The sequence below is a fragment of the Schistocerca gregaria genome, chromosome 3 (assembly GCF_023897955.1).
Source record: "Schistocerca gregaria isolate iqSchGreg1 chromosome 3, iqSchGreg1.2, whole genome shotgun sequence".
Classification (NCBI taxonomy): domain Eukaryota; kingdom Metazoa; phylum Arthropoda; class Insecta; order Orthoptera; family Acrididae; genus Schistocerca; species Schistocerca gregaria.
In genome coordinates, this window is record NC_064922.1 from 306,453,525 (window position 1) to 306,480,675 (window position 27,151).

The 27,151-nt window shown below is 38.5% G+C and overlaps 1 protein-coding gene across 1 annotated transcript in view; it reads left to right on the forward strand.

Moving 5' to 3' along the window:
* Positions 1–1,976: 1,976 nt before the first annotated feature.
* Positions 1,977–27,151, forward strand: part of LOC126354384 (condensin-2 complex subunit D3-like) — a 120,665-nt gene continuing 95,490 nt past the window's right edge. The window contains exons 1-4 of the mRNA XM_050003985.1: positions 1,977–4,126; positions 25,114–25,290; positions 25,380–25,540; positions 25,635–25,785. Coding sequence (XP_049859942.1) covers positions 2,171–4,126; positions 25,114–25,290; positions 25,380–25,540; positions 25,635–25,785 — 2,445 coding nt within the window. The 5' untranslated portion in view covers positions 1,977–2,170. The remainder of the gene's footprint in view (positions 4,127–25,113; positions 25,291–25,379; positions 25,541–25,634; positions 25,786–27,151) is intronic.

Genomic DNA, 27,151 nt, shown 5'->3' on the forward strand with positions numbered 1-27,151 from the left:
TCGGATGATAAGTACTTCACATCGGTCGGAACGTCATCTCTCAACTGGAGATATACATTACGAGATTAGCAAAAGTGTAGTTCTTGCTGAAACTTTTCATCACTTACCCAGTGCTTTAAAGTACCTGACAGGCAGCAAAGTAAAATTTTAAACTTAACTGAAAACATTTCTCATTAACAACTCCTCCAATTTTCCAGGAGTCTATCGATTACTGTAATTTGTAAATGATGATGAATAGGAATTACTGACTAATATCTGTCTGTCTTTAATTACAAAACGAAAAATATCTAATAGATGATGAACATGGAGGTATAGTGTTACAAAAAATGCTTGTAACATGAAATTACTCATTCCACATCATTACGATTTATCATGCCACTGATACATGGAACACGGAACTAGTTAACTAGCGAACTAACTAAATATTGGGATATCACAGGACGAAGTAAGATGAAGTAGATGATCAATTTAAACAGACATTCCAATTGTGATATGTTTGGTTATTCCTGAAATACTTTCAGAGTTACTGGGGAGAAGTATTCCTGGAAGAGAAACTAGGAAACGTAGGCCTATATATTACACAGGCTAGGCTATAAGTGCTAAAAAATGCCTTACATACATTTCAAAGCAAAATACCCATTTTACAGGGTCTAAGTGTTTGAGGACATATCCATTATCGCATGTATAGTATTACATAATGCTGAAAAACGTTAAATTTAATTTTTTTTTTGAGCTGTCAGTTGCCATTATTGGTCACACACTGAATGCCGCATCATAGATAAGATTTCAAGGTGAGAAGATATGTAAACTACAGCAAAAGAAATGCGCTGGCAATCTAACAAAACAAGAACTCTATTCTGCATGCAGTTCTGTTTCTTTGGCACGTCGATAACAGTTCATTTTGTTGACATGCATAAGATACGATTGCATGCCTCGTTTCTTTCCCTATCGCACACGTTTATACTCTAGTAAAGAACACGTAGGTTATTTTTTCGCAAGCTTGAGTGTTAAAAACGTGCGTAATTGAGATGAAAGATGAAAACGTAACGAATAAGAAGCAGTAACAGTAAGCAAACAATAATTAGTTTCGGAGCACCAGTTTCATTTGCTATCGATACAAAGACAATAAAAGTGGAATTAAATAGATTACCAAAGCATGCTTTTCATATCACATTCTTCCCATGTTCGTTATTCGAAATATCAAAAAAAAGAAAAAAGAAACAAGTTATTTTAAGAATGGCGAACGGGTTGTGTTACTAGAAGAAATGTGCATTCAAGAACAGAAAACCGTTCGCAATCGCCTTTCTGAGACAGTGTTACTCATGTAAGCACTGTAATATTTAGTATTTACAATACTTGTTTCATGCACACGATAGAAATAATGAACAAGAAGCAATCGTAAACATTAGTCTGCTAATGTTTTTGTCTACTTAAAATGGCGGCAGGTCCCATTCACTCTTGCTTCAAAACAGCGTACAGCGTAAGCCTGTAGTGCCACCTCCCTCCTTTTTTAACCTGCATGGTGACACCAGTAATACTGTACACGGTATTGCCCGTCTAGCAATGTATTTCTGTGCGCTCATCAGAGGCACCTGCATTTGGCGAGCAGTACAGCTATAAAAAAAGCTGCCTCAATACTAAAAACAGAGAGCACGTCCGTAGCAGCGACAGGGTTAAATCACAGTTTAACTGTGTTTAAACGAGATGAAGCCTGACAAAGCACGATTAAAAAGGGCTGTGTATCTACATGCGAGTGAAAATCGGTTTTGGGAGAGAAAATCTGGTAACTAGAACTACATATCACTGTTTTGCAGTGTTTAAACGACGAACCAAAGTGTCTGTTTGGAAAGCCGTTTTTTAAATCCGGTTTTGGGAGCCCCAATTAAACATAGAGGAAATTTCCGCGGCGCTCCGTCATATGACTTCGATAGTTAGAATCGATATGTATCAAAGTAATCAAGCATAGTTAAGTATCTGTGTCACCTAATGTCTCTGCTCCGTGTAGTTTGTATTTTGAATTTGTTGACGTTGTGTGTTGTTTACTGTGTAGAATTAGTGACTGTTTTAACGAAATTCCACGATTGTATTGATCTTTAGTTTAACGTTGCTTCTGCAGTTGTTTTGAAATGGCAAGTCGTTTCTGAATGACCGAGTTGTTTTGACTGACATTATGGATGTTGTTACTAGCTTGAGCCTTTTGGAACTTGACAAAGTTGATTCGAGCTGGGCGGAGACAGTCTGGAGCGATGAGTTTTGTGGTGTTGAAGATCTACCTATTGAATACCAGATGCATCTTGTTGATGCTGATACGGAAATTATTATGGAGACAGCCATAAGAGCAGTGAAAGAGGATTTGCAGAATGTATCACGTAGAACTTCTGCAAATCCAATAGCAAGCACATCGCGTGATAATCCGAGACAACAAGACGATTCCATAAGTTGGGAGCAGCTGATAGCGAATAACATAAACCACAAAGAGCTGCTTGCTATTTTGTGTTATTTTGTACACAATGGTCAAGACTTTTCGAAAGATCTCACATTGACAAAGCTGTGCCTGAAGTCTGCTAGGCTGTACTTTGCATTGCTTGCAATCCCCGGTAGTAGTGCTTTTCTTATTTATCATCCAAATCTATACAGAAAAGCTTTAGATGTGTTTGATATTGCGCGAAAGCTTATGAAATCTAGCAAAAACAAGCAACGCCCGAAAAATAGAGGAAGGCAGAAGAATGCTAAGAGTAAGAAGCAAGGGGATTCTGATGAAGATGATGATGATGACATGGATAGTGGTACTCTTCCTGCAGAAGACGTGAATGTATTGATTAGTGAATTAAATTTAGTGCTTCTGGATTTGATAGTGTTTTCCGAAAGATTTTCACTAAAAATGGATGATGCGCTATTGCAAACAATATTGCATTTAATTGAAGTAACTAAATTGGAAGTGTTTCCGAGGAATGATTTTTCTTCGGTATCGAAACAAATGACAATAGTTTCACTGGTAGGCAATGCTTTTGTAGCTTTATATTCCCTGTGTACTCCAAACCATGGCAAAATTGACTTGACAGTAAAATTGATAATGGAGAATCTTTTGCCATGTGTATTAATGACAGATAGTTCCAGAGATGGTCCAAACACTCTGAGACAAACGATTTCTTTTATACAATATATGTTAAAAGCACTACCAGAAGGTACTTGTGAAGGTATCTACATTCTTGTACAGCATCTTTGTGCACATATCACAGACCGAGCAGAGTTTCGACAGAAAGGATCCCAAAGTGTTGTTGAGATACTCCGCTTTATGCCAATTGATTTATACACAAGATTTGTGAAGTGGTTTTTTAAATTTTCACATGCATCAAAAGCTTCTCATCGATTATTTGCACTTGATGTTATCTCAAAACTGTTGCAAGAAAGGGAGAGAACAGAACTGACACAAAGCTTTATTCGTTGTTCATCACAGAACAGTTCGACAAATATTTCCTTAAATTTACAGAATATGAGTAGTGGTATTAACATGGAGGTGAATTGCCCTAGTGAAAATGTGTCAGTCATAGCCTCAAACAGCGTGAACCAGTCTGAGTCATCTGTTCAGAACTGCAGTGATCCTTCTCTTCAAAGTGTAGATGCTTCCTTGCAAATTGGTGTTAATGTGAATGCAGATAGCACACAAAACTCAGATATTGTGGATGAAAATGTATCACTGAATGCAGATAAATTACCGTCTGTGTCTCATAAATATGTCCTGGGCACTGTTTTTTCAAGATGCCAGGATTTATCGGGAACAGTACGGACCAAGGCGCTTTCTGTTTTAGCAGATTGTATTAATTCAAACAACAGTGATATTCAGAAGATAATGCAAGCTGTTTTCGTTTTGCCTTATGAGAATGTCCCTGAAATCTCCTGTGTAATAACTGCTGAGAACAGTCTCCTGAACCACAAAAAATTTATGAAATTTATAGAAGGTGATTCAACCACAGACTTTAATCCAATTCCAAAAGCAGAAGCTGTCTTAAGTGAAATGTTTCAAAGGGCAGCAGAAGATAAAGTATTTGTACGCAAAGCAGCATTCCAAGTTATGGACAGCATCATGAAACTTAACCGGCAGTGGGTGCTAAATGACATTTTGCAGGTACAGTTCAATATCACCTTCAACAGTTGTTACAATTCTTGCTTCAATATACAACTGTTAAAATGTCTATATGTAATGTGTTGAAAGCTGACAGCAGAAATGGGTTCCATATCCTCAATTTCTGAGTTTAATTCACTTGTTCGTGATTTTCTTCAGATAATGCCCTGCAGCAGGCATGGATCTCAGGAACTTCATGGAAACTAAAATTTGGCATGGGCTGCATAAGGTTTCTTTTTAAAAGTTGATAAATCCTTTGCAGCCAATATTGACTTTTATCTACCATGAAGAAACTAAGACTTCTAAATGGCTTTTGTTGGTGTGTTTGAATGAGGAGCCTCTCATAATTGGGAAATACAGAAGCATTCGATTCCACCCGTGTGCTTTGACCCATGACGTCACAAATATGATGAAAACGCCACGACTCCAATATGACGCCTGTGACGTCATTACATAAACATGACAACAGAAAAATACATTTAGAAACCAACATACACACACACACATTCCACAAAAAACCTAATGACACTAACTGGACAAGCACGGGAAATTGGGGGTTTTTGGGTGGGGACAAAGTAAATATAAACAAATTTAGACACATACCACCATACCAAACTGCACAAAATGACGAAAAAAAAGGACAACTAAAAATTCCACTAAACACAATGTCCTCTGAAATTGGACACTTCCCTTGACCTATAAAACTCAACAGCAGCTCCCAATCCCACAAATAGGAATCGAACACTTCCCTTGACCTATGTAGCTAAACATCAACTCCCACTCCCAGAAATTGGAATCAAACAGTACCCTTGACCTATATAGCTCAACATCATCTTCCGATCCCACAAATTGGTATCGAACACATCCTTTGACCTATATAGCCCCACAAATTGGAATTGAACATTTCCCTTGACGTGTGTAGCTCATCATCATCTCCCGATCCCACACCTTGGAATCAAACACTTCCCTTGATCTATATAGCACGACAACATCTCCCGATACCAGAATAGCCACAACCACAAATTGGAATCGAACACTTCCCTTGACCTGTATAGCTCAACAGCAACTCTTGATACTGGAATACCAACAGCCACATATTCTAATGGAAGACTTCCCTTGACCCCAACACACTGTAAATACGCTAAGAACAAGAAAAGTAAAAACTTACCACGACAAAGTTTGGCGCCGCAACCTAGGTCGGTCATCGCAATCACATACAGGCACACACCCATACGTACACATACCCACACACAACCACAAACCAATGAAAAACTACAAAACCAAAAGGAGGAACCAACCCAACCCAACCACCCCCTCACCATAAAATAAAATACCCATAAACAAAAACCAAACACAAAATAAAAAAAATCTCAATTACACATTGCAACTCAACAAAAACTGCAACAAAATAGATCGTCCACAACTAAATCACAAATCAACACACTCTCCCCCCCCCCCCCCCCCCCCCCTCTCTCCCCTTCCGCCCCCTACCCCTGCAGCACACACCGTACCAACAACTAAACCCCCCCCCTCTCCCTCGAGCCGCACCAACTTACCCAAACCACTCTAACTAATCGCCTTCGGCCTGTACATCTCACTAATAGCCATTAACAACAACCGGAAAAAACAATAGCCCTCAGGAATGTTCTCTCGCCAATAGTACTCATCGAAATGAGACTGAAGGTTAGAGGAGCATCTCTCCCCCCTCCCAAGAAGTGACGTAAGACGCCCCCCCTCCCCCCACATCCCCTCTATAGTATTCGTACAAGCCCTTGTCTCATAATTTTTAAACTCTAAATTTTGGTTAACAACTAAATGCGAGAATGCGATTTTCACTCTGCTGATATGAAACTTCCTGGCAGATTAAAACTGTGTGCCCGACCGAGACTCGGGACCTTTGCTTTTCTACCATCTGAGCTACCAAAGCACGACTCATGCCCATTACTCACAGCTTTACTTCTGCCAGTATCTCGTCTCCTACCTTCCAAACTTTACAGAAGCTCTCCTGCGAACCTTGCAGAACTAGCACTCCTGAAAGAAAGGATACTGCGGAGACATGGCTTAGCCACAGCCTGGGGGGTGTTTCCAGAATGAGATTTTCATTCTGCAGCGGAGTGTGCGCTGATATGAAACTTCCTGGTAGATTAAAACTGTGTGACGGACCGAGACTCAAACTCGGGACCTTTGCCTTTCGCGGGCAAGTGCTCTACCAACTGAGCTACCCAAGCACGACTCACGCCTCGTCCTCACTTCTACCAGTAGCTCGAGATACAGGCAGAAGTAAAGCTGTGAGTACCGGGTGTGAGTCGTGCTTCGGTAACTCAGATGGTAGAACACTTGCCTGCGAAAGGCAAAGGTCCCGAGTTCGATTCCAGGTCGGGCACACAGTTTTAATCTGCCAGGAAGTTACATTTGTGTTGTTTACGTTAGTTGCTGGGCCATTCCATGTCAAGTCATCCAGGCCATGTCACCCATTATCTAGTTGTGAAATGAGATTTTGTGTACTGCTTTTGTATCTAATATCATGAACTTCTGCCAATTTGTATTGCTTTACGTTCATTCTGTTGGCAGCAATTGCTGAAAGATTGATGCAATGCAAGCAACCTGTAAAAAATGGAAAATTGGCTGCAGTTTGTAAACAAAAAATGGTATACTGATAGTTTTTCCCTAAATATCCTTTTGGGCATTTAGTTTTTCAAAACATGTTAGAAATTGACATTTAGTTTCTGAAGACATGATAGGATTGTCCAATTAAATTTTTTTAAATTAATTTTATTGTTAAATTAGAAAAAAATATTTTGGGCTATTGCCCCCCTCTGGAAAACACTGAAAAAATTAGAAACTTATCTACAAATAACAAAGTTTCATATGACATATGAACACTTTCTTAACTGTGCCATAACCGAATTAACTCAATGTAAAAATACATAGCATTTTGTTTATAATATTTAAGCATTTTGTCAAAATCTAAAATTGTCAAGACTGTACAAAGTGCTGGTGCTGCAATCTGCATTCAGGTTGATTCCGAATTATACATGTGATGAGACACTTCAATGCATAGATAATATTTTTTGTATGAGAACCACTTTTCTTCCACCAACTTTGAGGACTCTTTGCTTGGAGAATAAGTATGGCTTGTTGCTGTAGTGATATCAACTTCACACAGAAGATGAGAGAAAGAAACATCACAAACATCATTATCAGGCCAATAGGAGGTGGGGATGGTCCATGAGAATGCATGAACCTTACTATAACATCTCCTCCTTCACAATTCACCTTCTCAACTATTCCCAAATACCAAGAAGAGTCATATACACATGCAACATAGCAGTTGGGGTGCACAGTGCATTCTGGCATTAGTGGCAGAAGTGTATATGAGAGATCATGCACGATACTAAAATCTGTATCACAGCTCAGCCTTTTTTGCTCCAATCTTGATTGGTACTATTGGTACAATGTGATGGATAGATCGTGTTTGAGGAATTGTTTTTGCACTTGTGAAGTGCTGAGAAAGACAATGTCTTGACTTGTACCATTTCATCTTCTGAAACAAAGAGAACTGAAATGCCTTGCAGGTTCTTGCAGCAGAATTGAAATACCTGTGAAGCTGTAAGTATTTGATCTTTATAAACTCTTTGCAAACTTGTTTGTGCAAGGCTTTTAACAGTGCCACCAATACCATCAAAGGGAGATTTGCCTTGGCTGGTAGCGAAAAAGGACCAGCTGCACTTTATGTTGAAGTCGTGCTCATGATAGCAGATATTTCTGAAATTCTTATAATTTTTATATTGTGCAGCACAACCATCAGTGAAATATTCAACATACAAAAGATGAATTTCTGGAAATTCACACTCAAAAAAATTCAATAGTCTTCTGAGTCGGGTACATTAAGGCAACATCATGTTCTAGAGCATCAGAAACAATACAAATACTTTTTTGCATTCAACTGTTTGTCCTTTTTGTAATATATATTGACAGTGTGAAGAGCATGGCTGCCATTGTTCCAATGGTACCCCTGTACTTCATCTTGAACAACAAAATTGAGAATTTCACTGAAATCCGTTAAAATTAGCACTGATCCATCGTGAAGTGTTTCCTGTTTCATTTTCTGATAGTCAGATTGTTATTGAGAAATAAAAGAGTGTGGAGTAAGTGTTCCAATTTTTATAATTAGTGTGTCACAGAATTCTGATTAAGAGGTGATTTGAACACTTAAAGTCGTTCTATCAGTTGATACACATTGACTGTACTGAACCATCTCATCAGAATCATAGCCCTCTATTTAATTTTCTAAGTGGGTTTGAAACAATGAACTAGTGGGGCATTTTTCACACAGACAGAGCATACAGGCTCAGTTATTCATATCACATGTTATTATTTTAATTAGATCTTGGTATGTTTCTTTAATAGAAATGGAATTTATAAGCAATTTAAAACTTTGGTGGTGAATGCACACATACACGGTATGTGTTCCTGGTGCTCCTGCAAGTATACACTGTTCTGGTTGAATAGAAGCAAATTTTGAGAATACTACTTTGATGATTTTGTTCATAGATATTTTGTTGGTGCTAACTTTGTCTTTTTTCCCAGGCATTATTCTTATGTTTTTGTCATCAAAATAAAAACTCTTTACTTTTTGCATTGCATCATGTGGCAGTGTCTTTCCTCTTTTCTGCTCAGCCATCGATAGAATTCCCTCCTCCATTAAAAGAGCTCTTGCTTGTCGTACCAGATATTCAGAAACCTGACATTTGGAACTGACTTTCTGTTGAGACCAAGTTGGTGGCACGAGAGTAAGTAACTGAATTTTTTCACCATTATTTGCATGTTCAATTTTCTGTTTGATTTTGTCGATTAGTTCATCACAATGTGTATCCTTTTCTTCCAGTTCTGTTAAATCACTGTCAGGGATAGTGCTTGCATCAGCAGCCAGCTCAACTTGATATGTATGTGAAATTTTAGTTTTCAGAGCCCCCGCTGCTGATTACAATTTTCGTTTGGCTACATACCGACTATGCCGAGCAACTGAATACATCTTTGTAGGAGATAATCCTAAGCTAGTATTGAGCACAGAGAATGAGTCGTCACTTGCTTGTTTTTCATTAATAAGTCTGATACAGGCTTGGCACATTTTCTCCCCAGCAATAATGCCAAAGCCTCTCATTTTGAAGATCTTTGCCTTTTCTAAATTAATTGCACCAGATGAAACAGATCATTTATGGCGCTTGAAGTGATCACAGCATATTTTCTTGTGTTGTAACACTGTTTAACAGACGCACACACACACACGAACACTTAAGTCACAGTATGAATGACTGTTGCTTCACCATAATAAAAGTTCTTGTCCTTCACTGGTCAGTTCGTTCACACAAGTCAGGGCATTATCACATATATCTTGCAGATACTGTCCAAGAAAATACTGCCTACTTGTACTATCCGTACTGCTTCAGTCATAAATCCAATATTTGTCATAAATAATTCAGAACCTAAAAAGTAATTAAATAATCATAAATCATTCTATCCCATTGTTACATCACAAAAGTATTTCACATTATTATTGTAACATTAGAGGACTTACTTTTGTTTTGAAATGAATAGTTAAAAACTGTAACAATTGAATTTTTAACCAATAATTGCCTCGGGGTACAACTCAGTACAAGGGCTCAAAAGTGAGTGCTCAGTGAACACATGACTCAAGACAAAGGAACTGGATGATTAAATACATGTAGTGGCAATAAAACAGTTTTCTCAGATATGATTTGTTCCTAGGGGAATCCATTGTAGCCAGCTTCAGCAATTTAGTGGTGACATGGTAGTCATGAATTAGCAACTTCAATATTTCTTTTATAATAATGTTGTTTTTCACATTTCCCATTATTTCTACAAACTGATTCTTTTTGTGTGACATAGTGGAATGATTATAATAATAATATTGTAAATTTTTTAAAGTGATCCATGAGGGGGCAATACCCTTAAAAAATTCTAATGTCCATGCATGGATTTTGTTTAAAAGAAACTATTTACAATTTTTTCTGCAATGTAACGTGACTATAAAAAAATGAATCTTCCTCTTTAACTAAAAAAAGAAAATTCAAACTTCCACTGCAAAAAAACTGTAGGAGCTATTGCATTTTTAAATTTTAAACGTGCTCATATATGAAAGCCTGAATTCGTGAATCTATACAACTTCCTTTTATCATAAGTGAAAGAGTAATTGACCTGCAACATTTACATTTTGGAAATGTGAATATATCTAGGTAAATGTCCACTGCCCAAAATTTTCAAGGATCTGTGTGACAAGGGGTGTCATTTCTTAAAATTTCTGGGTGATTTGATCTGGAATGACTCTGCTGAAGAAAGAAACGGCCAACAACTAATGTGGATAACAACAAATGTAATATAAAACAGCCATGTGAACATTTGAAGATGAACCCATTGATCTTAATACAGCAATGCCGGAATTTGTATAAATGAATAGTGTTTGTAATAGTGGTCAGTTGCTCTCCTTTCCTTTGTGTGAATCGTGTCTTTTGTACACAGCCACAGTCTAAAAAATGCCAGTTTTCATAAAAGTAACAGAAGAAAGTTTTTTCCCTATGTATTGTTAATACTGTGGCTTTATTTTTTATTTGTGATAATACACAAATATAAATACAGTATTATATATTAAAAACAAAGATACCAAGACTTACCAAGCGAGAAAGCGCCGGTAGACAGGCACAATAAAATAACGCACAAACACACACACAAAATTTCCAGCTTTCGCAACCAACGGTTGCTTCTTCAGGAAAGAGGGAAGGAGAGGGAAAGACGAAAGGATGTGGGTTTTATGGGAGAGGGTAAGGAGTTATTCCAATCCCGGGAGCGGAAAGACTTACCTTAGGGGGGAAAAAGGATAGGTATATACTCGCGCGTGCACACACTCACACACACACACACACACACACACACACACACACACACACACACACACATATACAGACTGCTTGTGTCTGTATATGTATGGATGGATATGTGTGTGTGTGCGCGCGTATATACCTATCCTTTTTTCCCCCTAAGGTAAGTCTTTCCGCTCCCGGAATAAATAAGTTTGGTTAGAAAGTTAACTGAATGAAATTTTTAACCATAACACATGGAGGGGCAGGGGTTTCGTTCAAAACTTTCCAGTCACGTACCAGAAAACGGACAGAAATATCAACAGCTGAGCTTGTTTGAAAACATAAAGATATCATTGTATATGTAATGTCATACAACAAATTAAATACGGGTTTTGATAATTGGTAGTGATGGAAATTACAGTGGTTGACATAAGACATGTAATTATGGTAACTCCACTATTCTGAGTCATCAGCATATCAGAGATTTAAAAGTTTGTTGGGGGAGGTGGGGTTAATGCTATGCATGTCTGTGACATTTGGTGAGCCACATGTGCGTTCTTGATCTTGCCAAGTGGTGAGCATCTCAGAGACCTGAGTCATCATTGGCATACTGGTGAACATGGCTTTCCCTAGCCAGCACTGGTGAGTGCTGCCAATCCTTTGTAACTTTTAAATTCTGCCCATACTGCAGTGACCTCCATGCTGCGTAATGATGGAATAATGATGGAACATTGTCTCACAATGAGTAAGAATTTCAATTTAACCACCTGGATCACAAGCATGGGTCAAACCTCTATAATAATAATAATAATAATAATAATAATGATAATAATAATGCACTGAAGAGCCAAAGAAATTAGTACACCTGCCTAGTATTATGTAGGGCCCCTGCGACCATGTAGAAGTGCCGCAGCACAGTGTGGCATGGACTCAACTAATGTCTGAAGTAGTGCTGGAGGGAACTAACACCATGAATCCTGCAAGGCTGTCCATAAATCCATTAGAGTACAAGGGGCTGGAGATCTCTTCTGAACAGCATGTTGCAAGGCATCCCAGATAAGTTCAAAAATGTTTCCGTGTGGGGAGTTTGGTGGCCAGCAGAAGTGTTTAAACTCAGAAGAGTGTTACTGGAGCTACTCTGTAACAATTCTGGAAGTGTGGGTTGTCACATTGTCTTGTTGGAATTTCCCGAGTCCATGGGAATGCACAATGGACATGAATGGATGCAGGTGACCAGAGTCTAGACGTATTAGGGTCCTGTATCACTCCAACTACACACGCCTCACACCATTATAGAGCCTCCACCAGTTTGAACAATCCCCTGCTGACATGCAAGGTCCATGGATTCTTTAGGTTGTCTCCTTACCCGTACACATCCATCAGTTCGATACAATTTGAAACAAGGCTTGTCCAACCACGGAGCATGTTTCCAGTCATCAGCAGTCCAATGTTGGTGTTGACGGGTGCAGGCGAGGGGCCTTTGGCTCCAAAAGCCAATATCAATGATGTTTTGTTGAATTGTTCACATGCTGACACTTGTTGATGGCCCAGCATTGAAATTGCTGCAATTTAAATATAAATGATATGCCTTCTAGTATTACAGGTGATTCAAAAATATTTCTGTTTGCTGATGACACCAGCTTGGTAGTGAAGGATCTTGCGTGTAATATTGAAACAGTATCAAATAATGTAGTTCATGAGATAAGTTTGTGGTTTGTGGAAAATAATTTGGTGCTAAATCACAGTAAGACTCAGTTTTGCAGTTTCTAACACACAATTCAACAAGAACCGATATTTTGATCAGACAGAATGGGCATATTATAAGCGAGACGGAACAGTTCAAGTTCCTAGTCATTCGGATAGATAGTAAACTGTTGTGGACAGCCCATGTCCAGGATCTTGTACAGAAACTAAATGCTGCTTTATTTACCATTAGAGCAGTATCTGAAATAAGTGACACTTCAACACGAAAAGTAGTCTACTTCGCACATTTTCATATGCTTATGTCATATGGTATTATTTTTGGGGTAATTCTTCTGATTCAAAAAGGGTATTTTTTTGCTCAAAAACGGGCTGTTCGAGCCATATGTGGTGTAAGTTTGAGAACCTCTTGTCGACCCCTATTCAATAGTCTGAATTCTGACATTGCCCTCACAGTATATATTTTCTTTAATGTCGTTTGTTGTTAGCAGTATTAGCCTATTCCCAAGAGTTAGCAGCTTTCACTCAGTTAATCCTAGGCAGAAATCCAATCTGCATGGGAATGCACTTCCTTGACTCTTGTGCAGAAAGGAGTGCAGTATTCTGCTGCATCCATTTTCAATAAGCTACCACAAGAACTCAAAAATCTTAGCAGTAGCCCAAACTCTTTTAAGTCTAAACTGAAGAGTTTCCTCATGGCTCACTCCTTCTATTTTGTCGAGGAGCTCCTGGAAGAGCTAAAAAATTAAGCAAATTCCAGTGTTGCATTGTTGATTTTCTTTATTTAAACTTACGACTTGTCATCTGAATATGTTTTTTTTTTATATTTCATTTTATCTGTTTTTAATATCGTGTTATAATTTCATGTATTGACTCATTCCATGAGCATGGAGACTTCTCCTTAATTTGGTCCCACTGAACAATAAATAAATAAATAAATTACTCAGTGTATTAAATTATCACATCTTGTACCCATCTTCTACTAAGTTGTAACTTTATTTGCTAGTGTTAGTATGAGCACAAATATACTTCAGTTAATTAGCATTGGGGAAGGTTATAATATTGCAATATTGGGTTTTTATGTACTTTTGATTTCTAAACACAAAATCCATGGACTTTTTGATTTTTAATGAAAGCTCAAAATATTATTTAAACACATTTTGGTTATAAGTGAAATCTTCATGATTTTAACCAAACCATAGCTATCAGATGGTGGTACTGCAGTGTGTACTTACTTCAAATTCAGCCGGTTCCTGCTCTCTGTACAAATCTATCTGGCATTCAAAAGAACTCTCTATGAGGGGGTTGAAGTGGTCAAAACACAAAAATACTTTAAGGAAGTGTCAGACAAAGATGGCATGGACTTGTGTTTCTTCTTCCATATGCGTTTGTAAGTTTACCTGATACTGACTCATTTTTGAAAATGCTGACTCATTTTTGTAATTCTTTTCCTTGAAAAAATCCAGATTATCTTCTTAACTTGTGTTTCACCATCTTCTACTTGTGTCACCAACTATCAACCACAACTGTGCCATTGTTTGGAGTTTGCCTAATCTCTGTTATGAGATCACTCATATCATTCTCAGCACTTTCAGCTACTCCTAAACCATACTTTTTGAACTGAGGGTCTAAAATAGTCACTTTGGCACAGATGCTGGTGCTGTCTTGTTCATAAGGTGGCATCCTTTTTGACCAGGGTCTTCAGTAAGCAGCGCCTAGCTTAGTCATTGGGGTTGTCTCTGTTACAGCTCTTTGGCACCTTTGAACTAATGGGACTACAGTGCAGGCTGTTGTAATTTGTTCTCCGAACAGTTCTTCTCTTAACTCGAATAGAGGTTCCAGTAGATGAAAGCAGTCTTCCAAAATGCCCCTGTCATCTACCTTCAAATCTTCACAGTTAACATATGTAAATGTCATGATGCATCTTTGACCAACGCTAGGCATTTTGTTTTAAGAAATGTGGAGTTCCACCTGCTGGGTGGCTTTTGTTTTAGCTTTAACAGTTTATTATTCAGCCAAACTTGGCCGTCTACCAGTTCTGCAGTGCCTGTGATACTACTTTTGAAAAACCCAATGATTTTGCGACATTTCTGTCTCAAGGAACATAGTGCTACTGAGTCAGGATGGTTGAGCACATCTGATACTACTAAATTGCTGATAATACTAAATTGAGTGAGCAGCTCATCCCATATGAATAACATTCATTTTCCTTGCTACATCTGCCATAACACTTGTGTTGTAAGTGACAAGAGAAAACACTTCGTCATCTATTCCCCATTCAGAAATAATTGTTTTAATGCTCTTCATAATGTACTTGGGAGTGTGTTGATCAGTGATGTGCACAGTGCCCAGAACAGCTGACTTCAGCTTGTACCATACTGCTCAGTAAAGTGCACTGTCACACAGAGGCACAGCCAGTGTGACATATTTGGTTTCAGCAAGTATATTGCCAAGAACCCCCCTAATTTTGACAATTATCGTTTAGCAGTTTGTTTATCAGGGTTTTCCTGGAAGGCAAAGAATACTGCAGTTCTGTTGTCTTAACTAGTTTCATAAATTTGGTACTATCAACCAAAGAAAACAGAATGTAATGCTCAGCTGCAGTATCAAAGGGGAAGTTGTCAGTCTCTTTAATTTTAGTACTATAAGGGGCATTCAAATGAAACCCGGTCACTTGTGTAAAGTAATGGTAACGATTTTATTAACTGAAAAATGTAGTTATGCACAGTACAAATACTGAAAAATAGTCTCCAAAACTATTGGCATGTTTATCCCATTTCAACACTAGCCAGTCGATTCCATCCTTGAAGAAGCTAGTAGGCTGCTGTCGGATCCAGGCCTAGACCCAGTCACACACTTCATTGTCCGTTGCCAACTGATGTCTGCGAATAGGTTGTTTTAGAGGTCCAAACACATGAAAGTCACATGGTGAAAGGTTGGGACTGCGTGGTGGATGAGCCTGACCCAAGATGAGCATCGTCTTACAGTTACTTGCGTCCCTTAAGGAGTTATTTGCGCAATTCCACAACACTTGAGTGACTCAGACTGTACTCACTGCACACAGCCTTCATCCGTCGATACATTTCACAGCCTCCAACTCCCTCCTCCATCAACAATCGAATCACTCCTCATTGTTCCTGCTTACTCGCCTGCCTGTTCGGTAGTGGACGATGACTCGTGTGACAAACTTTTCTCCGGTGTGAAACCACATGGGCACTATGCAACATCAAACTATGTGCATGTCTCAGTCTCTATAACAATATATTGCGCCGCCATACACGCAGTTACATGGTGCCACCTTATATGTAAGGCAAAGGTAAATGCACTGACCAGGTTTCGTTTGAATGAACCTTATATATAATTCTTTTATTATCAGGGTACCAAATATTGATGTCTGCATTGGTATTTTTCTCAATGCTTGTGGGGCTGCAGTACTTGGGTGATTAGAGGGTTGATTTACTATTGTTGTTTATGTCATAATGCTGCTTGTGAAATCAGGTAGCTACTTGACATACTTGCTACATCCATAAATGCAGTACTGCTAACAGGAAGAGGAGGAGACATTGTGCAGCCCGGGATGGGAGAGTTAGGTAGACGTGGTGCCAGCATCGGATCAGGGGAGTTTACTGCTTGTTGTATCTTCTGACCATTATCAAGAGATGCAATGTATAAGAACTGTTGGTGCTTCCTTTTCAAGTGGTCCATTAAGTTACTAGATGAACGGTGAAAACAGATTTCCTTTTGACAGGTCATAGAGATGGCGAGTAAAATTCCAATGCAACTGAGCATTTCAGCATTTTGATCCACATTGCTAACACAAAGCTCACTTACTATAACACGAACACACCATTAATAAACATGAACTAAAAACTTAACTGAAAGCTACTGCAAGTATCGGATCCAGTGTTGCGAGGCAAAAATAGTTATTTTCGCTAAGAGCATACTCAAATTCCCCTATACATAATTTATTATATAGCTTACACAAATTACCAGTGCTACAGACTAAAAAATAAAATATAATCAAGTTTATCCCATACTTTTCCATCTAGCCATTTTTGATGATCAGTGATACCAAGGACGACTGTGATGAACTTGGGGAAGATCATGGACCATTCACAAGGTCACTTTTAATAAGCATAATAATTGTAGTTTGATGCAACTGGTACTTTCATGTTTATGTGGAATTTAACCTTGTGAATGTACAACATATTAATTTGCAAAGTGTTTTTGTTAGCTTTGTGCATGAAGTGTGTTTTAAACTGGCAATGTAAATACAGCAATACTTTGCTCACCTCGTGACAGTTGTTCATTTTTGTTAGGGAGCTGGTACATACATTATACAAATGAAGGCAACATTCTTCCTGAATTGGGTACGAAATGCAACAATTGTGCTTATTTCGCATGTCAAGGTGCACCCTTATCGAGTATTTCAGGGGTTTGCCTCTGATGTTTTTTAGTTTTAATGTCTGTCTTGGAGAAGGCCCGTTCAACATCTGGATTCCCATGCAGCAAGATTGGTATCATTTTTACTAGTTTGGCAGCATTCGAGAACACACACTGTTCATCATAATGAATATGAAAGTGTGCAGATTAAACAGTATGTAACATGCTCAGTTCATATTAAATCTGTATTAATCTTTAATATACTAACATTTTAAAATACTGTATTGCTGAATCAGATATTTTTTGTACTTTGGAATGGAGATTTGATTTATTTTCAGGCAAAGGAAGTTAAAATTGCATTATGTTTTAACACTTTTAGAATTACGCAGCAAAGATCAAAAAACTCTGCCATGTTTAGCGGAATACCACTAAGGTCGGCGACACTGATTGGAATGACACCAGTGTCACCAACTCATTTGCGACCATGGTCGTACACGTCATGCGAAAAGACCCTACCTTCACCATGAAAGCCCCTATGGATTCAAAAAATTCTATGCTGATGACCAAAGAAAAAAAAAAAAACGTATTGGGTAGTAACATTTCCCCTATGTTAACAGCTTAGTACACCTAACGGTCATAGTTTTCAAACAACAAAATATTCTCATTGCTATTTGGGAAGCTTGTTGCTGCTATTCCCTACGTTGTGTGTGGCAGTTCATTATTTTGTCCCCCCTACTAAAGGTGCTGACAGTTGTAGCAAAATAGGGTATTTCTTTTGGAAATGATGCACTATTTTTAGTTGTTCTCCATTGCAGGAGCCTGAAAAGAAATGACTCATTGTTAGTTTATATTTTTAATTTTTTATATTGGTACCTGGGAAGCGCAGGGATGAGGGTTGGGGTACGGCGAGGAATAGATATTATGCATTATACAAAGAAAGTAAGTAAGTTAGCTTTCAGATCCAAATTTGTATTTCTTCAAATGACGAGCTTCGGGGTTTCACAAAGTCCCAGTCTCTAGATTATCACATTGTGGAACACTGAAATGTGTTGCTGGATAAGTCCTGAAACCAGTACCACTACCAAGATTCTCAAGATGTTCCACTGATCAAGTACCTACGCATCTCATGATTTGTACTGAACAATGATGCAAAGATGTATCAGCGTTTCACAAAAGCCCCTTACAGCGATGTTCATGCACATCTGTGATAGCGTATTAGTGTCATTAAATGAGGTAAATAAGAATGCAACAGCTGCTTTTTGTAGACTATTTTATTTTTTCACACCAGGGTCTTGAGTCCCATTGTGTCTTATGCACTCTGAAAACATAAAGATTGTGGTGAAACAGTAATCACTTGAAAAAGTAAAAGGTATGTCCACAGGATGCGTCTTTCCTCATGCACAATCACTAATGATCTGGAACAAAAGGGCATGAATAAAAATTAGTAGAAATAACTCACATAGGCATGCGCATTGTCATGTGCAGACTAGGACTGTTGATATTTTTTAAAATATTGGGAATCCGTTATATCGATATTTAAAAAAGGGCATCAATTTATCAGTAGACAAAATAACGATGTACCTGGATATATAAATATCTGCAGCACATTGTAAATGCAGGGTGCAGTGCTTAGATGCAAACAAATTTTAGTTTGAATTTCTCACCATATTGTAGTTCTGTTGCAAGCTGATGTTCTTTGACAGACATGGGCATCTACTAAACAGTCAGAAATGGCAGAGATGTTACGGACCAGTGCAGCGTACAACCAAAGAGCCTTGATTATCAAAAGGCTTCACACTGGGTGTCCACCCATTGAAACTGTTTGACTCCTCATGTAGCTGAGATCAACTGTTTATGATATTGTGGCCAAGTATAATGCTTCTGAGAAGTCTGGCGAAGTTTCCACTAACCTGAATCCTCATTCGAGGAAAATCATCTCACGAACTGCGGCAGTCTTCGAAAAGACTCTGGTGCTGATTTTGGAGGACCCGGGTCAGTTGCTGAGGAAATTGCCATCGGTATTGAATGTCAGAGGGTGAATGTGACAGATGACAGAGGAGGACCTTATACGAGCCATTTAGTCCAAAATTGGCTCTCCGATAATACTGACATGATCTGGTCAAAGAAGTTTTGGCTCCTGAATAGCCTGGATATGAATCCCCTCGGACACTATGATTGGAACGCAATCAAAAGAGTTACCGATAAGATGAGACACCCTAGTGTCGCATCTCTACACACCACTTTCGAAGCAGCATTTGCGAATATGGACAGCGCTGTTTCAAAGAGTTTGTGTGATCGCTTCAGGACAGGACTGGAGGTGGCCATTACGAATGAAGGGGGTTACATCGAGTAATGTTACTCTTGAAAGATACCACTACTTATATTAAAAGAATTTTAATTTTAATTTGTATTTCGTTTTAATAAATTAGCTTTTAAAAAAGCTTTATATGCCCGGATTTAAGTGCTGTAAATTCTAAGTACGGATTTATTATTAGATATTCTTTAAATCAACAGACTAGCAGCCTGCATATCCCCCTTAGAGCAAGACTTGAAAGGAAAACAATGCGTGTTCTTTCTTGATGATAACCACATTGCTAAAAATGGTAACTGCATGTAAGTAGCACAATAAAAGGAGTCTGATGGATCCATTGTTCGGTTTTGTCACATATTGGATTTGTCCAGAACACTTCATGTTGACTTCCCTGTTTTTTTTTTTTTGTTCATCATTTACAGCAGCTGTCTTTGGAGAATGACGATGTGAAGAAATAGCACACTAATTGTGTTAAAAATTGTTCTTTAATGCAACTCATGTGCTGTTTCTGCACATCAGAAATCTTGTTATTCCATTCACACTGCCCACCCCAATACAAACGGAGTTCTTCTTTTGTGCCCCAGGTAATTTCTTTACACAGCCAAAGAGAAAGATTGGATGTAATGAAAGCTCAAAAAGTAATTATGTCCTACTACAATTTCAAAAGAACAACTTCAAATATTTTCTGAAAGTTGTGAAAGAAATGTAATATAAAATAAAAGTATCAGCACTCGATATTGCCATTTAGATATCAATACATCAGGGGGTAAAAATATCGCCTATGTGTATTAATATTTTTTGGAAAAAATATCGACATATCGGTATTTTATCGAGAGCCCATTGTATATGTGGTCTGCTATGCATCTACTACTTTGCTTGGCAATTTGTGTTGCATTACCTTAGGAGGCAGCAGTTCATAGGCACGAGAAGCACTAAGCAACAAAAATATCAGTATTTCCCCTGTCACTTACCCTCTCCAGACAGTGACTAAAATATTTCCCTTCTCCACCTCGTTTTGTCCCTGAGTAAGTTAGACCCTTCAGGCCAACTTTCTGTATGCAATGGAGACAGACGTATACAATGTTAAAAATTTGTGCCGTTTGGCAACTTTTTCTTTTTTGGACAAAAAATCTCTACATTTTATGGAGGGATTGGAATTCTGGCATTCTATTTTGGAAAAACGAGCCAAAAGCCCCCATGCGTTGGGACATGTTCCTACATTTGGCAACTATGAATTACAGTATTACTGATCACAGATGGTAACAGAGCCCAGCCAACAGTAACGATTTAACAGCGCCAAAATGATCTATTGTTTTGGCTAAGAATTGATAACCCTGGTGGTCTGGTGAATCCGTTGCGCCCAGGGTGCTAGAGGGATGCGCACTTTGTTACACTGCTACAGATTGTTTACAATGCTACCTTGACATAGGCTTACTGTGAAACTTAAGTACCAATGTATGAATGTGAGTAGTACTTCATCATATCCAAGAAACACTATAGTTGCTTCTTTTCACAGACTGGAATGTAAACAGCATTGTGCGGATGGCTGTAATTTGTATGTATGTATGTATCTATGTAGCCAGTGGAGTAATTTACTGAACAAAATACTTACCTTCCATACAAATTGTGAACATCATCACACATTTTTTTATAGAATGGAATGCAAACTGTTGCTAAAACAAGGCAAGGTTCCTTTCTTCTTCATAGATCATTAAGGAAATAATTGTGCTCATCTTTGTGCTCCCAACTAGGACTGCAGTACATTCAGGTTTTCTCAGAGTGGTCCTCGTTTTGAGGGTGTTGAGATGCATACTGGAGGGATTTTTATTCAGTTGTCCGGGGTAAACCCAGACCTTTTTTCATGCCTAGAGAAATTCAATTTATTGGAAATAATTTGATTCTAATAAACATTTGTTAAATTTTGTCAAATAAGGACTGGTCCTTAGATATTTTCTGTGTTTTAGTGTGTTAAAACTCAGAGACAAGTACAGCTTTGACCACATATGTTTCAGAAAAGGGAATGGTGTGGTTTGTGACATAATGTTCAAAAACACACACACACCGACGCTATTTTTATTTACATATTTTCCCGTGTTAGTTATTGACCCCTCCGCATGCCAGCAATTGGCACAGTGTGTGATACTGACCAGATCTGACACTCAGGTCCTGCAAACCATAGACGATTTCTTTTCTTTGGGTGGGATCTACAGGAACTGTCAGCTCACATCATAGTAGCAATAGCATGTGTTAATGAGGACATGCTAGGTCGGACATGGGACTGGAATATCCTGTTCTGCACATGTTTATGATGACATCTGTCCTCCCCTTTTATTAGTGACAGTCATGATTTTTCTAGCTCTGTCTGAAATTTTTTCAGAAGTAATTTGGGACCGCTATTTGTCCTGGATTTAACAATTATGAAATGATTTATCATGAATTAGATTTTCATTTCACCAGTATCAGTATTATGCTACTGAAAAGTCATTTTTCCAAATAAATAATACATGGTGCAGTGACAAAACAGTGCTTGTAGAAACTACAAAATCAATGTTAGTGACTAGAGCAAATTATGATGAAACTTGAGTTGAATATTTTCAAATGCTGTTGAAGAGAACAAACACGCAGAAGAAAATTTACAGCACTAATAAATACTGTCTGCTCGCACTCCTTCACCTTAGAAGGTTCTAGTAATATATAAATTAAAGTACTTTTTTGTAACAAGTTAAAGTAATTGTTTGTAATTATTACATTTAATTAAGACTTTTTTGCAATATCAAATTTTTTTAATGTATTCTAAATTTAGGTCTAGAAAATTTTGTCACCTTAACACAGTGAACTCTGTCAAGCAGCTACTGGATCCTTGGTTGTGTATGAAAATTATGCCAAAAACCACACTTTCTGCCTCCCCCAATTTCTGACCAAATTGCATAGATAATTTGGAACACCCTGTATTGTTGAGACAACTAGCGAACCAGACAATGCTTCACAAGTGATAAATATGTATAGGAATTGAAAATAAATCCTAAATTCCTTGCCCTCCCACCAACACCCTCCCCCTCCCCCCTCTCTCTCTATCTGCCCATCTTCCCAAACCCCTTCTCTCTGCCCATATCTCATCCTCCCTTCTCTCTCCATACATCTCCACCTCCCCCAAACTCTCTATGAATAATCTTCTCCCCCTCTCCTCTCTCTCTCTTTCTATCTCCTCCTTGCGCCCCCCCCCCCCCCCCAATGTCCATTTATGTCCGAATGTTCAATAGCTCCGTACATCTCCTCCTCCCCCAAACCCTCTGTGCAGGAAAAGCTTCGCAATTACTAAATATGTACAGGAATGGAACATACATCCTAAATTATTTGCTCACTGCATAGAGGAGGCACTGAGTCACAGAGAGAGACAATGGAAAGACTGCTAAACTTTTATCTTCTGGACAAAAAAGTTCTTCTTCAGAAGCAGAAAACATCCGTACACTTACTCTCGCACAACTCACACACATGGCTCCTGTCTGTGGCCATTCAGTCCTGACTTGGGACATGCCTTTGCCTGATGTGAGCAGCAATCCGATGTGGCTGATGGAGATAAGGAGGAGGGGAGGGGAGGGGCAGCACTGTAGGAGTGGGGAAAGATTATGTGCCACTGTGGGAATAAGCAGAGACATGGTGAGGGGGCAGGAAGAAGGGGAGCACAGAGAAGAGAAAAAGACTAGTAAGTATATTGTGGAATAGAGGGCTTGGATAGTGCTGGAGGGGGAGCAGGAAAGAAGGTGGCTGTCAGGAGCTAGTGAAGATTGAGGCCAGAGGGTTTACAAGAATGCCCTGCACAGTTCAGAAAAGCTGATGTTTATTGGAAGGATCCACATGACACAGGCTGTGAAGCCTTCATTCAAGTGAAGCACAGCTAGTAGGATAGCATGTTCAGTAACTGGGTGGTCCAACTCTCTCTTTGGCCACAGTTTGGCAATGGGCTTTCATGTGGACAGACAGCTTGTTAGTTGTCATGCCCATGTAGAAAACAGCACAGTTGTTAGGCATAGTTTGTATATCATATGGCTGCTTCCACAGGTACTCATGCATTTGATGGGTGGGAGGACTCTGTGAGAGGAGTGGAGTAGGTGGTGGTGTGAGGATGTATGGGAAATGTCTTGCATCTAGGTCTATGGAAGGATATGAGACATGGGGCGAAGGGTTGGGAGCAGTGGTGGATTAGGTATGGACAAAGATATTGTGTTGGTTTGTTGGGTAGCAGAATACCACTATGGGATGGGTAGGTTGGATAGTGAGTAGGATATTCCGCACTCCAGGGTACAACTAGAGGTCGTTGAAATCCTGGTGGAGAATGTGATTCAGTTGCTCAAGTGCTGGGTGGTACTGTGTCAAAAGAGGAGTTCTGCATTGTGGCCGGGTGGTGGGTATGCGAGAGGTGTTAGGTGACTGGAGAGACAAAGCACAGGAGACCTCCTGCTGCATTATTCAGTATGCATAAAGGACAAAGCACCAAGACAGATGTTGAGGGGGTTGGGGAGACTTTAGACTCATAAGATGATGAACAGTGATATACAAATAACAGAGTTATGAGTGCATATTTAATAGATGTGACAGAAAGGGATATGGAAGATACATAACAAGCAGTACTACAAACGAAAGTGCCATAAAAGACATTTGTTCTTGCATTGTCCAGCTGTTGAGAATAACATTAAAATATATTTAGAAAGGCTATATAAACAGCTTTGTTTGTGTATTAATACATAAACTGTTGCACCCAGAGACTCAGGCAGTACGATAAACACCAATAAATAGTGGCAGAGATCTCTTGTGCAGATGTTCTTATGTAAAAGCTTGATACATTGGTTTACACACTATATAGCCCAGCAGATAATGGTCATGTGTGGAGTAAAAGAATCTGTCATCCAAATGTGTATTATTTAGTACTTTCATTCTTGAACACATTTCTCGTTGTTATATGACTATCATAGTCACAAGTTTGAGAAAAACAAATCAACATGCCAGAGTAAAATTTTAGAATCGTATACATGGGACTGTATTGGAGGACACATCAATTTTATGACCTTGTTATAGAATGATGCAGTTATATTTTTGACCAAGGAGAGTTACCTGCTTACCAATTGCTGAAACAAGTGTAAGTGGAGAGAACTTTACTAAAATTTCTTTATCAGGATGAAGATGGGGAACAGGAAAGGGTAAATGTACAAATGATAAATGCTCTTAAATCCGGGAAATGTGACATGATACAGACATTTGTGAAGCTGTTACTTCATAATCATTTTGTGTACTTCGTGTCCCACCACATACAGTGTGTGGAGTTATATTTTTTGTCTCTTTCAGTCTTTACATTGAAGAAGTCAGTGTGATACCAGTTATTTGTGTTTCAACAGTCGGAATGTAGATATTCCTCTGATTCACCGATGCTGTCAGTATCAATTTGGAACATATTTGCAGAATGGTGTTGTATGTAAGATATATTTCATCATTCCTCATTTTGCATTTGCGTTTTCCAGCCTTAATCGTTCACTTTGCGGTGGAGTGTGCCGTGTTCTGTAAATTTATGTTCACAGGCTGATCACATGTGTGCATTTCCTTCACATTTAATAGCCAGTACTGAAGTGCTTTCTGATTTTAACTTTGGGAAACAGACAAAAGCTTACTATTAAGTGATAAAGACTGGTAATTTCAGTGCAATTAATTATGTGATTTTGTTGCAGCTGATGGGTGGACATTGTTTAGATCCAGCTGTTCTCATTAGAAAGCACATGGTTCAGAGTCTTTCAGAGTTATTGTGCTACTATCCTGACCATGAAGGTCTTCAAGCTGTTGTTGTGGAATCTGTATTGCCAAGAATCTCTGACCCAGAAACCAAGGTTCAGGAAAAGGTTTTTGAGGTATAGTTATATTATCTAACATACAACAGTTTGTTGTTGATATTGAGTTGCAGTTATATTCTTTGAACTTCTGGGCACATGTTTTGCAGGCGTTCCACAGAATAATAGTTTGTAATATTGTACCATTCGAAAAAGAATATACAGATTCACACAAGCTTCCCTGGCAGATTATTAAACGTGTTCTTGATAAAAGCATGAAAAGACTTTTGTCTAAGACATGTTCATTCTGGTGCAAAAACAATATGATCAGGTAAGTATTTCATTTCCACACAGTGGTTAACATACAGTGTAACAGTGCTCTAAAGTAACATAATAATCACACTTGTAATTGCAATTGTTTTCAGTACTGGAGTTGTGAATGCAATGCATACACATATTGGGACCCCCAATGAATGTCCTGTGTGGCTGCTTCTCAGTTGTATTGCAGAGAACATGCGGATACCTAAAATACAGTTTGTTTTGGATTACTTCCTAGAGAATTTTCGTGATTACAAGGTAGGAATTAATTGGTACCTCTTGTATTGCCCTTTGCAGCTTATTTGCCTTAATGTCATAGGTAATCTAGAGAGCCAGTGGCCCTAAATTCTAAGGTAGCTCTGTGGTCCATTTATTTATTACCAAATGAAAATGTTCACTTTGTTCACTGTCATTCCTGTAAACAAATAATGGGAAAATCTAGCAAATTGTAGTAATGGGACATCTAATGAATAAGTTCTCCCGTTCTCTACAGTGAAATTTTCTCTATAAAGGGGTTTTGGGGAAACTAGTCCATATGTAAACAGCTGAATGAAATCAGTAGGCATGTAAATAGCTTTTAGTGGCTGGGCCTGACTGATGTGGTGCAATGGTTGCAATGGTTAAGATAACCAGTGTTCATTCAGGAAGGGCTTTTTCTGCCAAATCAAGATGTTCACAGTTTTTAGGGAGCTTGACTACAACAGGATACCAAATTCTAAACCTCTTTCTGTCTGTAAAGAAATAGTGGCAAAAAGAAGTCACGATCCATGGAAAACCTTGAGGTGAGAAATAATTAAATGCAAAGGCTGCACTCGATGGGGATCAGGAAGATAATAGAAGTATCTTGCAGAAATAAGACTTGAAGGTGTTTTATTTGTCAGCATATTAAATATGCCTCAATTTTTAAAATCTTGTATCCCTAAGTCCCGTTTGACTTTCACCTGTGTGTGTGTGTGTGTGTGTGTGTGTGTGTGTGTGTGTGTGTGTGTGTGTTCAATGAAGAAGTTATTTTATGGTAAAGGAACTGACATTTCAACTTAATGTTTGTTTATTTATTTAATCTCATATCTCAGTTGTAAAAGTTTTTTATTTGACTGATAAATTATGATACAGAATTTCTGACCAGTACATACCTTGTGGAGTTGAAATGCTGATAGACATATAGAAAAATAAAAGGGACATGCCACCTAGCTTTCGAGACTAATAGTTAGGGTGGAGATACAGACAGGTTGCGGAAGGTTAAAAAGGAAAGGCGTGTCACTTGGCCCCTAGGATGAGAAAGATACTCCTGTAATGGATCGATGGTAGACAAAGATGAAGGGGAAAGCATCAAAAGAGGTGGTCAGATATGGTACATTGGTAAGCATTGTGGCAGCTCCATCCCAGAGGTAAGGACAGAGTGAGAAGTAAAGATAGATTAAGGGGAAGAGAGATGAACAATATGATTAAGAATTAGGATGTAGCAAAGAGTGATAATAAAGAAAATTATATAATGAAAAAATACAGTTGGATACATTGTATATACAGGTGCAACCACAGAAATTGGGTACCACAATTTAGGGAAAAGTGGCAACATAGTGTCAACACTTATGAGACCCTATTTGGAATAGAGACATACTCTGTA